The sequence below is a fragment of the Suncus etruscus genome, chromosome 11, assembly GCF_024139225.1.
Source record: "Suncus etruscus isolate mSunEtr1 chromosome 11, mSunEtr1.pri.cur, whole genome shotgun sequence".
Lineage (NCBI taxonomy): Eukaryota > Metazoa > Chordata > Mammalia > Eulipotyphla > Soricidae > Suncus > Suncus etruscus.
In genome coordinates, this window is record NC_064858.1 from 40898462 (window position 1) to 40911652 (window position 13191).

The window sequence follows — 13191 nt, forward strand, 5'->3', positions numbered from 1 at the left end:
TCTTATTTCATGTCCACTTGAGGACAGTGGACTCCAAGCCGCATGCTCCCACTGGGTCTAGACCACAGTCCCCACCCCAGGAGTAGCAAGTCTCTTGCCACCAGGTCCTCAAGGTGACTGGCTCCAGTAGACCCTCTGGTCACTGAAACACCATCCCACTCACAACACAGATACAAATTGCCAGAAGGCCTCCGAATGAGACTCAAGCGAGCACTTACTTTCATCATTAGAAACATTCCCCAGAGATGTGTGGCTGGAATAACGTTTGTTTTCACTTTCATTGAGACATCTTTCAATCCAGCTCTCTAAAAAGAGAAAGAAAGAAAGAAAATCACAGAACTGCTGATGGTATTTGTGAAGAGACAGGGGCAATCTCTGCTGTGATTCTGTGTTGCCCAGGCTTCCACTTACATAAGGACCAAACTTCACACAGAGCTTCCCCAGCACCTGTGCTTAGGACACTTTGCAGAGTATTTAGCAGGCAAATGGTTGTTGGAAGGCCCATGTGAACATTTATTGGTCCAACTTCATTAATTCCAGGGTCAGAGAAATAGCACAGAGGTTAGTATGCTTAACTCGCATGTGGTCAATCCTGGTTTCAATCCCCAGCATTGTTGGAGCCCCTGAGCATCACCAGAAGTGACCCAAAGGCACAGAGTCAACAGTAGCAAACACCCCCGACCTTGCCCATCCTCCACCTGCAAGACCAGATGTAGCACAAGTCCCGAACCCAATTTATGAATTCTGAAATATTCATAGCTCAGTAGAACCACCTGAGGATTCTTGCTTAGTAAATAAACTCTGCTGTTCTCAAGTCACTTGTAAAACTATGTTGCATCAACTGAGTTGCACTGATGAGCATATAAGACTTGTGAATGAGTAGCTGAGCCCTCCCTTCAAACAATACCACCAAAGTAAAATAAGCCTTGTAGGTTTGTTATAAGAGAGACTTGAATCAGGGAACCTTTGCAGCTCACCTCCCTTTGTAGAGTGACCCCTGAAAGAGTTCTTACACTATAGGGGGGGTATCAAAATCACACTAATAGCCATGTAGTTTTTATAAAATCCAAAAGATTATGGGTTTGTTTCATCCAGTTCCAAAGACTACAAATGTGCTCTCCACAATGGAGAATAATGCTTATCCATCATTGAGATCATCTACCATTCATTCATTTCTTCATTCCACCTCAGCTAAACAGTTCCTTCTGTTGCTTGTTTTGAAAACCTGGATGTGTTCCAATGCCGCGAACATACAAGGAATCAATTTAAACACAGTACAAAGTTGGTGTTTGCTTTTGCTTGATTTCTTCCATTTAAGAAACATGAAAAGAACAAATACAGAAAACCACACAAAGTTGAACCAAGCTCTCCAGGATTAAACAAAAGGCCCACAAACACGTGCCTCAAGCATTCACCAGCCCCATCTACTTCCCATGCCTATCATGAGACATGCCTGCCCAGAAAGCCCATTTCTTGCCCTGGCATGACCACATGTGCAATAGCCCTTCCAGTGTTCACTTCTGGAAACAAACACCAGTTATTTCCCAAGATGAAATGGCTTTTGGGTTGTGTTTCGGCATCCCTAAACCATTGATTAGGTTCAAAATTGTGATGTCATTCATATTAGACCTTAGCTTATTTTATGTCTTGATAAATGCTTGAGAGGTAGGCCCCCACTTGATTTTTACAGTAGACTGATAGTTTCTAGGGACACATGCATGGTCCCTAGAACTGCCACTATCCATATCCAGGTTCTTGTGAATGGCAGAGGAATGTCTATGAATGTTGCCTTCTGATATTTTTATAGCATGAGCCCAATGTTTCTTGAACTAAATTTTATTCAGAGTACTTTACATATGCCATCTCACTGAATTCTAACTTTCTCTAAAGTTTTTTATTTTTTAATTTTTATTTGTTTATTTATTACTTATCTTTATTTTTTGTTTTTTAGCATCCCTGTTTTTATTTTATCTCCTTTAATTCATCATTACAAAGTTCAACATAAATTATTTATCTTTTTAATAAAGAAATTATTATTTTTTGTTTTAATTTGGTTTGAGACACACACCCAGAAGTGCTCAGGGGTTACTCCAGGCTCTGCACTCAGGAATTATTTTTGGCAGTATTCGGGAGAACTATATGAATACTATGAATTGAACCCAGGTCAACCACATGCAAGGCAAATACCCTCCCTGCTCTACTGAAGTAAGACTTTTAGACTCCACCCTGAAGCTAGCAAGATGCAGTAATGTGATGCCACATATTTCAAACAGCCAATGAGAAGATGACACACAAACTCTTGAGTGATAATAGGAGTTGAGCTAACAAGGAGAGTGGCAGGCCCACAGCAAGAGGTAAGTTGAGTTTCTTTTTTTTATTATTTTTATTTTATGTCCCATAAATTGATCTTTTAAAATCTGCTTCTAAAGCTGTTAGTAGGGGAGAAGTATCCAAAAGGAGGAAGAGGAGTCAGGTTTATTAAGATAGAATAATCTGGAACCTCTGAGTAAGGACTGAATAACAGAGAAATTCATAGCAAGAAAATGCTGCCAGCTCTCCAGAGCAGGTGCTCAAGTCAGGGTGGGAACAAATGGTTTTCCCATTTCCAAAATGGCGGTCAGTGGCAGAACATGTCTGTTCATGTCTGTTCATGTCCCCACACATATCTGAGCACACATCTTCAGGATCTTTTACAGAACACTCAGGAAAGTCTGATTTCAATCTTTTAACCCTTTACATATGGGCACATTTGCCCTGGCAACAGTAATAAAGTTCTGGACAGCCTAGGTGACCATTTGCAGCCTTTTCCTCAGCCAAAGTTCACCACAATGAAGGGTTATTTTGTTTCTGTAATTTAGATCCTGGACTTCCTAGCTGGGTAGACACACATAGTGACTTTCACATCAGTTAAGTGCTTGCACTCATATATGTATACACACATGCACCCTTTATCAGATATAGATATGGAGAGAAAGCTTCTCCCCTTGCCTGCTTGCCCACACTAGTATCCAGCCCACTAATGTGGGAGTCCTAAGAAGGGCCTAAGCTTGCTGGAGAGAACCCCTCAATTGGTAAGACTCTGAGGAACTCTTGGAAACATTCTAGAGAGCAGGCTTTTGGAGGGTCACAGCAGTAACTGCAAGAGACACCCACAGAATTCATATCAAGAAAGAACTCTCTGAATGGTGGTACCTTTCCTCAATGCTGGTGTTTTTGGGCCACAACCAGCAGTGCTCAGGGGATACTCCTGAATCTGTGATCAGAAATCACTACTAGCAGGCTTGAGGGACCATATGGGATGCTGGGAATTGAACCCTGGACTGTCCTGGATCATCTGAGTGCAAAACAAACACGTTATCGCTGTGCTATCACTCTGGCTCCAACACTGGTATTTATATTTTGGGGCCTATACTTGGCTGTGCTCATGGCCTACTGTGCTCTGTGCTCAGGGAATCACTCCTGGCAGTCCACAGTGAATCATATGCAGTGCCAGTCAGTATGTGCAAAGCAAACATCTTATCCACTGTCCTATCTCTCTGTGTGCCCTCGATTCCACCACTGGTGAGAGGACAAAGCCACATTTCCAGGATGGAAAAGAGTTAAAAAAAAAAAAAAAGCATTGATACAGCAGAAGTGGTAGAGGCATACATCTTTCTATATTTCATCAAGACAGTAAGAGGAGATTTGATTGCTTTTTATCTTGGATGTTTTGTATAACAGAACAGTGGATGAGTTTTCACATCTTTGTTAATATCAGGTATAAATAACCAGACAATAGGGGCAGGGATACTTAAAATATGTAAGTACAGGTCATGAGCTTCTAATGGCAGTCCTCCTGAAAGCTATTAGAGAAGTTGCTACTGGAAAAAAAAAGCTGTAGCAGAAGAGCTGGACATAAAATGCTGCTGAGAGAGGGAAGGGAACAACTGGGGGCCCTGTCTTCCTGTGAGCTATAAAGAGCTTAACATGGAAGACATCCAGTGGTTTGTCTGCTTTCATCCCTGGGAACCCAGAAGTTATCATTTGTGCTACAGTACTATGAGAAAAAGAGAAGTTTCACCAGGTTCACCTGTCTCTATACTCCCAGTGTCCAGCTCTGTTTTCAGGACAGCATAGAGGAAGGCTACCTTACTTCCACAGGAAGACATAGGGGGAGAAAGAGGAACATCACTGCTTTCTATTTAAGAACCACACTTGTCTCAGTTCTCTCTGGAGGGAATCCTTCCCACTTATTTGCTGTCTTGTCTTCCAAATCAATATCTAATAGACTATTTGGCCTCTAGGATGGGTTCAAGCAGTGTCAAGAATGGCAGAACCAGGGCAAAAGTGATAGCACAGCAATAGGGTGTTTGCCTTGCATGCAGCCAACCCAGGATAAACCCTGGTTCGATTCCCAGCATCCCATATGGTCCCCTGAGCCTGCAAGGAGAGATTTCTGAGCGCAAAGCTACAAGTAACCCCTGAACATGGCCAGGTGTGACCCCCCCCCAAAATGAATGGCAGAACCATGTCTCTGTTGTGTTGGACACATAAGTGTATTTTAAAATTATTCCAAACTGCATGGATGCACCACGAAATGTGCAGATAGGCCATAGATCTTGGTCACACACACACACACACACACACACACACACACACACACAGTAAACTATGACCTTTTCCTTGACCTGGACTGGACCCCTCACAAGGCATTTGCACCTTGTGACCCCCACACAGTCATAGTACTCTGTGTGACTGAAAGGCATCTGTTTAGGGCTCCTAACAAGGTAGTTCATATACCTTACATGCAACTGGATTTAGGCCTTACTAAAACCAGCAGTTGCCTGATTCATGTACACTAACGGTTTTTTTGTTTGTTTGTTTTTGTTTTTGTTTTTGCTTTTTGGGCCACACCCAGTGACACTCAGGGGTTACTCCTGGCTCTGTGCTCAGAAATCATTCCTGGCTTGGGGGACCATATGGGACGCCGGGGTATTGAACCGCAGTTAGTCCTAGGTTAGCGCATGCAAGGCAAAAGCCCTACTTGCTTGTGCCATCACTCCGGCCCTGTATACTAAATTTTTAATAAAGCATAGTATTCATCTTTTATCTTATTTATCTACAGAGTTTGTGACTTAGATGTAAAAGCCACCACAAACTAAGCACTTATAGGCCAGGCTATTAGGCAGAAAAATGCATTATCATAGATCCTCATACTGCAACTCACAATAACTGGTTACATGTCATTAATATGCTCATTTCAGAGATAAGAAGATGCTCAGGAATATCAAGCGACTTGTCCAAGTTACTTGGTAGGGCAAGCATTCAACCTCAGGGCTTTTTATATATATATTTATATATAGAAATATATATTATATATATTTATACTTACATTATATTTATATATAAATTAAATATATATTAAATACATGTCATATATTAAATATATTATATATTATATAGTTTATATATTAAATATATATAAATCAAATACATATTTATATATATAAATATATATATATATACCTTATCATGCTCAGGGATTTCTCTGGGCTCTGAACTCAGGAATTACTCCTAGTGATGCTCTGGGAACCATATGGAATACTAGGGATCAAACCCAGGCCAACACGATACCAGGCACGTACCCTATCTCCTGTACTATTGCAGAACCAGTCTAATAAATGTGGTTTTTCCTCCTAGTGTGAATTAAATTACCTCCTTATGTCCCATATACTGTCTATATCACATAGCACCAACATTACATATCATGAGTACCAAGCTATGTAGCTTTAGAATTTTTGCTAACACTCTGCTTAAATGATCATTTTTGCTAAGCTCCCTAGCATGTTTCTTTTTAAACTTTTATATATATATCAGATTCTTTGCTTTTGAGCTCAGACCACTTAAGAAAGGAGTCCAATTGTCCTACTACTTCCTTGACCCTCCACCAATGCCTGCAACAAAGATCTTCATGTAGTCTAGCCTAATAAACATTACACACAAGATAACAAGGAATGTACAGCAGCTAAACAGATAGATTCACAGTACTATAGAATTTTCTAATTCATCCTCCCTTTTTTTAAAACTACCTAAAGCATGAAAAGCATAGTTTTCTAAAAGCCAAAGATGAATTTTCTTATGAAGACAGCAAAATTCAGGCTGGAGTGCACACTGTACACACTGGGTCTTCGTTTCAGCCCTGGAACTACACTGAGTCATTAACAACCTCAAGCACTTCTGGGTGTAGTGAGAGAAAAAAATAAAGACAACAAAATTCAAGCAACATTTATTTAGAAATTTCTAGATCCAAGAAATATGTGAACTGCAAGATGCAAGAAGATGTGAGTGGTCTGGGAATAAGAAAAGACTGAAAGATTATTCCTGCCCTTAGTGGCTTTTTAACAGCAAGGCAGGGCCCTGAAGGCAAGGACATGTCACTGCTGTTCATCTTTCACCCAGTGACTTTCACTGCACCTGACGTCACAAAAGCTGCACAATACAGATGTTGAGGAATGCATTGCTGCTTTCTAAATGCAACAATAAGCTCCTACACATCCTACAGATGTGTTTTCCCAATGGCCCCAATGAAACCACAGTGCAATATTGTGGGGTATCTTTGAGGAGTTCTGTGTAGATACATAAAAGAACTCCTGGCTCAAGTAATGAGACTAGACAGAGCCATGAAAGATGGTTGGGTTTTCTAGGTGATTTTTGTTCCCTTTGCAACCGCAAAGAACTAGAAAGGCAGGTGCAGAGGCAAGAACACAGCAAGAGCAAGCATCAGGCATCAAAGCTCAGAGTTGGGCTTCATGAATATGCATTAGCCTGGGGGAGGAGCTGACAAGAGTTGTCAAAATCCTGGTAGGCCTTGGAATTTACAGAGCATGTTGCCATGGAGAATGTGATCTGAACGTCAGTCTACATCATGAGACAGAAAATGCATTCCACTTTACAGATAAGGAAACTGAGGTCAAGAACATGCTAGTGACTTATTGGGAGGTCAGTCATGGTCATACTGTTAGAACTTATTAAAATCAGAATTCAAATCTAGATCTTCAATTTCTGGATCTTACGTTTTTTCTCCTACAGCACACTGTGCGTGGCTGATCTCTCTTACAACATCTAACCACACATCAGTTCTTCCACCATTCATCCACCCACCTGCCATTCATCCACCCATTCACCCACCCATCTGTCCTTCTATCAGTCAACCCATTCATGCTTTCCTTCATCCAACCACCCACTCACCTGTCCCATCCATCTATCCATCCATCCATCCATCCATCCATCCATCCATCCATCCATCCATCCATCCATCCACCCACCCATCCGTCATCTACCCAACCATCTCATCCATCCAATTTGCAACTAATGGTGAAGTACTTTCTATGTTAAATCTTAATAGAAGAAATAAAAGGAACTATTCATCAAGAAGCCAATAAATAACAGCAGAATATCTGAGACCAGAATCTCAGAACCTAAAAAGCACCTTACTTGTTTCATGTTCTTTTACTTGTTTTCCCCAGATGAATGCTAGAAGTTCTGACAGACTGGCCTATCATATTCAGAATTTAGGTCCCAGAAGTGCAGAATGATACCAGGCACAAAATATATGGGGACAATGGTTATGGGCTTGAGAGAATAACAGGACAGAAAAGGGGACAGAGGATCTTAGTCAAGGATTTTTGAGGAGAGGGCTAGAGCAACAATACAGCAGGTAGGGCATTTGCCTTGCCCATGGACAACTTGGGTTCAATTCCCAACATTCCTATGGTCCTCTGAGCACTGCCAGAAGTAATTCCTGAACGCAGAGTCAAGAGTAATCCCAGAGCATCACGGGGTGTGCTCCCTCCCCAAGAAAGAATCTTTAAGAAGAAATTAAAGCTGGAAGGAAGCTTTAGAGACCACAAACACCAAGACCACATAGAACAATCATATGGACCGAGCCCCAAGGAGACCTGAAAGCTGATGTGGTTGGTGTGATCTCAGAGAAGAGTGGACAAGAGGAAAGAGAAGACCCAGCTGGCAGGAAGAAGGTGAGCCTTGAAGTTAGATATGAGCCAGATACAAGCCCTGCCACTTTCTAGCAACAGAACAATGAGAGGGTTTCCTGCACCTTTCTAAAGCCCAGACCCACCTCCTTCTCCAGGATGCAGCAGGAGTAATGCTTGCATAACCAGGGGCATGCTCAGCTTGGTGAGCAACCTGGAATGGGCTTGCGGGAAAACCCAGATTCAGGCCTGGCACTTAGTTCAGGAATCTTGTGACCAGTCTGAGTCTATGTGTTTCTCCAAAGTTCCCCTAGCCAGCCATTGCAGCCACATGCTTTTCTCTACCTCTCTGTCAGCTCTGACAGAGACCCCTGGTAGGATACCTTGGACACCAGAGAGTGAAGTGGGCTTCAGGAAACCAGGCTCAGCCAGCACCCCGCATGTCCACCTCAAAGTTGGAACTGTGTCTTTGGAACTATGCCTGCAAATCACCAGGAGACTGGTGGGACACCCCCTAGCAGGGAGGCAGCAGGGAACCTATGGGTCTTTTTCACTTCTGAGAAAATGCAGGAAGCAAGGAATCCTGGAATGTGCATCCCTGAAGGGCACCCCTTGCCTGGGAAAGCATCTAGGCTTTAACCGAAGGCCTTTGGGTGCCCAGTTGGCTCTCCCTGCACCAAGGTTGGCCAAGCAGAAAAAGTACAGCTGTAGAAATGCTCCACAAAAGGGCTGATTGGCTCCCCCGGCAGCTGCCAAGAAAGGACCAGCCCCTTGGCTCCTTCTGAAGGTGCCAGGGCTGCCCCTCTCCCCTACAGACTTGTCATTATTACCTGTGGCACAAGGTCCTTGGCCTGCTCCAGTATGATAGGCACTGTGGTGCTTTCCCTTCTGATCCTTTCCTCAGCCTGGTTCCCTTTTCCTCTTGGGGGGGGGGGGCAATCTGGGATCCAGAAGTGTAGTTGGGGCCCCTGGTGTATGCCCTGAGAGTCAGGGGGTTGCCATAGCAAAGCAACAGGCCCTGTACCCCCCAAAGTGAGCCCAGATCACCCCTTTTATTCCTTCCCTCACTCCTGAGAGCTACATTAAACACCTGCTGTTTGCCTGCTCTGAGAGGGCCCAGGGAGAAAGCAGTGTGAAGGCAAATAAAGCCAGGGAACAGGCATAGAGAGTGAGGTCACTGAGGGGCCCTTTGGGGCAGGAGCTGGAGCTGCTAAAAGGCCTGAGAATGGGGGGCTGGGTGGGGTAGGGGAACCCAGGAGCCCTTCGAAGAGAACCTGAGGCCTGGGTCTCCAACTACGTCAACTTAGCAAGGAGGTGCTGGGGAGGGTCCATACTTCACCAATAACTTACTGAACAGCCTTTCCTGGATTCCCCTGAGAGATAAAACTTGGAGGGGCCCTGCCAGAATGAATCTTCAAGGTATGGGTAGGTCTCCCATGCACACATATATGCACCAGCAAAGACCAGGGGCAAAGGGTAGCCTCATCTTTGCAAGCTAGGGAGGCTACATGAAGGAAGCAGGCTTGGAGATGCTGAAAACAGGTCCAGAGAGAGGGGAGGCAGCCCCACAGGAGGCATCAGGGGGAGATGACACCCAGCAGCAGCCCAGACCTGGCAAGAGGGGTTCATGGGGGGTGTGGTGGGGGAGTAGAGTTGAGCACAAAGCATCAGGTCCATGCATGTGCAGGACCTCAATTAGGTCTAAGTTTCTGAGGAGCAAGACACCAGCAATCGACTGCTAAACAACACAGGGAAGAGAAATCAGAGGGCAGGGGGGTTCCCTCTTGTTTCTCCCCAAACATGATGCTTTAGAGACTGCCTGGCAGCACTGCTGGCTCTTTTTCTAAAACTACCACATATACATATACACACATACACATAACTATGCACAAAAGATACACAATATATGTGGGGTCTGAGCAATAGCACAACAGGTAGGGTGTCTGCCTTGAATGTAGCTGACCTGGGTTTGATCCCCAGCATCCCATATGGTCTCCTGAGCCTGCCAGGAGTAATTCATGAGTATAGAGCTAAGAGGAACCCCTGAGTGCCACTGGATGTGACCCCAAAGTAAAAAAAATGATGCATAACATAAACACATATGCAGACACATGTAATATGCTATAAACGATATATAAACATGTGTGCACATGCATGCATGCTTACGAAACACATTCCTAGTACATATATGCATACATGTACATATTCATATGAAAGAGGTCCGTGCTAGAGCCTAGTTCCTCTCAGAGGCCTGAAAGAGAGTAGATACTATGTGGTGGGAAGAAAGAAGACCCAGCTCAATCAATCCCCTTACCCAGTCAATTCCTAGCACCAGGGTTCTCTCACTCACATACCCATCACCAAAGTCCAAATAGGACAGGCTGCTGGCCTATAATGTCACTGCAAGCCCTGTTAGCATCAGCATTTTACATCCATTTCTTGAGCAACTGCACTGTGCTCCCACGGAAGTAGCATGTGTGGAGCTGCTGACCCTGACCCTGCTGACACCACACAGTGGTTGAAGAGAGCCCCAACACTGCTCTATCACAGAGGGGGAAGGGGAATCATACCACCTGGCCTGGACAAAGAACTCTGTGGGTAGCTTGTCGCACCCCCACGTCTAGGATCCCTGGAGCCCCTCTGTCCCCATGACCAGGAAACATTCCTTTCCTACCAGTACTGGAATCTGAAATGTAACCAGCATGGAGCAATCTCTGAGGGATACCTGCTCTGCATAGTAAAACACCTGGAAGATCTCTCCTTCCTTCAGTGAACCTGTTTGCCAGAGATCAGATTCCTCATCCACAGTCCTGCTTGCCCCACTTACTCATCTGAAAAGACCCTCACTCATTTGCCTCTGTTGGAGTCCGGGGGTAAATAGTTGAGCCAGGGATTGGACCCTGGGACTTGCCCATGCTAGGCATGTATGTGCTCTATCACTGAGTCACAAGCTTAGCTCCTTTGCCACTTTCTACTTGTTTCTTAAAATCCCAGTGGGGAGGCAGTGCTGCTGGAGATCATATAACAGGTAAAGCACTTGCCTTCCAATCCAGGTTTAATCCCTGGTACCCCCAAATGGTACCCCCAGCCAAACCACAAATTAATACCTGAGACAGAACCAGCAATAAGCCCTGAGCAGTGCCAGGTATATGCCCACCCTTTCCTCAAAAATCCCAGTTGAGTTTCACTGCTAGGTTCTACTGACTGTATTTCCATTTAAAAAAAAAAAAAGTCTTTCTAAAATTCCCACTTAATGTGTGTACTTCAGTTTCCACATAATTTAAATGGTAATATCTGCTATAGGACTCATAATGATACTCATGAGGAGGATGGGGAGGAGAGGAGAACTAGGGGAGGAGGGGAAGAAAAGGAAGTATAGACATTGCTAATAGAAGCTATAATGCTGATAGACCCAGATACTCTCTTTACTATTCTTCTTTCTCCCTCATCTCTAACCACCTTGGCAGCCTCAGCACTCTCTGACCCTCTCAAACCACTTCTGTTTTCATTTGCCTCTCCAAACCCCTCTGTCCACTCTCTGTTCTGCATTTGCAGCCCAGGGATCTTTAACATCAAGGCAGACACTCATGTCAACCTAACTCTTGACTGCAGTAACTCTCTACCATGGACAGTGGGCTGAGGAGTCCCCACAGAGGAAAGAGAGAGACCAGACATGTAAGCCTTCTGGTTCCCCTGTCCAATTAATCTTCCCAATATTTATCCTTCCTGAGCCTGCTTCCTGCCTCTTATAGCTACAAAAATCACCTTTTCTCCACCCTTCATCTGAAAGCATTGGAGACAGGGGTCTCCAAGCTGCACTTGAGAGCCTTGGTTCTTAAGCAGAGGTGCTGGGGGACCAGGTGGTACCAGGGATCAATCCCAGAACCTCCTGCATGCTAGGCATGTTGTCACCACCTGAGCCACCATTCCATCCCAAGGCCCCACTGGATCCAAACACTGTTCCAGAAATTTATTTCCAAAGCTCTCCCACCCATGTAAATCCTACATGGGGCTATTATTTTTGTTGGTTTTGGGACCACACCTGGCAGTGCTCAGAGTTGACTCCTGGCTTTGCACTCAGAGATCACTCCTGATAGTGCTCAGGGTCATCACATGCAAGGCAAAAGCCCTATCCTATCTGTTATATATTACTCCAGCCTTGCATGCTGGTAATATTATCCCTATTTATCATGGGTAAACAAAACTAGGAGTTGGAGGAGTGATAAAGCCTGGATAAGCAAATCTAAGAAAACTATGTTCAATGGAGTCCAATGGAGTCTATGCATTGTCTGCTCCAGCCAGTACACATGACCATGACTATCTCTTCCCTGTCTTTTGTCATCAATAGATGAGCAGGTGACATCCAGATGAGTCCTGCCATGTGCAGAACTGTGGTGTCCAGGTTAAGCACCATCATTTTAATCCCCATCCTGGTCCCAGCAATGCAGCAGCCACAGTCAGTCAGAAGCTGAGCTGGGATTTGGACTTGTCTGTACCCTGACCATGAACTCAAATCTGAATCAATCCTCTCTCCAAAGTCTCTCTGAGTTCTCAGCAGCATCTATCATATCCCATGCAGTGAGAAGATCACTGCCCTTTCCTTTCCCACATTACAAAAACTCCACATGCAAAAAGAAAAAAAAATGCCTAAAATGAGCCAATATCTAAAGTCACTCTTGTGCTATGCAATGAATAATGAGGGTACACCAGCAGGGTCTGTTCACAGGTCAGGAATTCAGTGGCAGGTCCAAAAGGCCAGTGGCAAGACAGGAGGCTGCAAAGTTCAGTGCTATCCCATTAGAGAAGTCAGGGCAAAAGCGCAGCTCCACTCTGCAAACAAAGATCTTAGCCCGCCTTTACTGATTTTACCTGCTGTGGATGCAAGACAAGGAGTACCCCACCCCACACTTCTCCCTAACACCAACACTTTTCTCTGTGACCATTACAGAAAGTCTGGAAAAGCTCAGCAGACCATATCTGATACTATATTTGAACATCACCACCATGGCTTCTCATTTCTTTGCTTTCTATTATTATTGTTGCAGGGAGGGGCACACTCAGCAGGGGTTACTCCTGGCTCTGTGCTCAGAAATTACTCCTGACAAGCATAGGGGACCATATAGGATGCCAGGGATTGAACCCTGGTCAGCCACATGTGAGGCAAATGCCCTACCCACTGTACGATTGCTCCTGCACCTCTTTGCTTTCTACTCTGCAGTCT

The 13191-nt window shown here is 44.4% G+C and overlaps 1 protein-coding gene across 1 annotated transcript in view; it reads right to left on the reverse strand.

Moving 5' to 3' along the window:
* Window positions 1–13191, reverse strand: part of RFX4 (regulatory factor X4) — a 178487-nt gene that overhangs the window by 150698 nt on the left and 14598 nt on the right. Inside the window, exon 2 of the mRNA XM_049783113.1 lies at window positions 219–305. Within this exon, the coding sequence (XP_049639070.1) occupies window positions 219–305 (87 nt within the window). The remainder of the gene's footprint in view (window positions 1–218; window positions 306–13191) is intronic.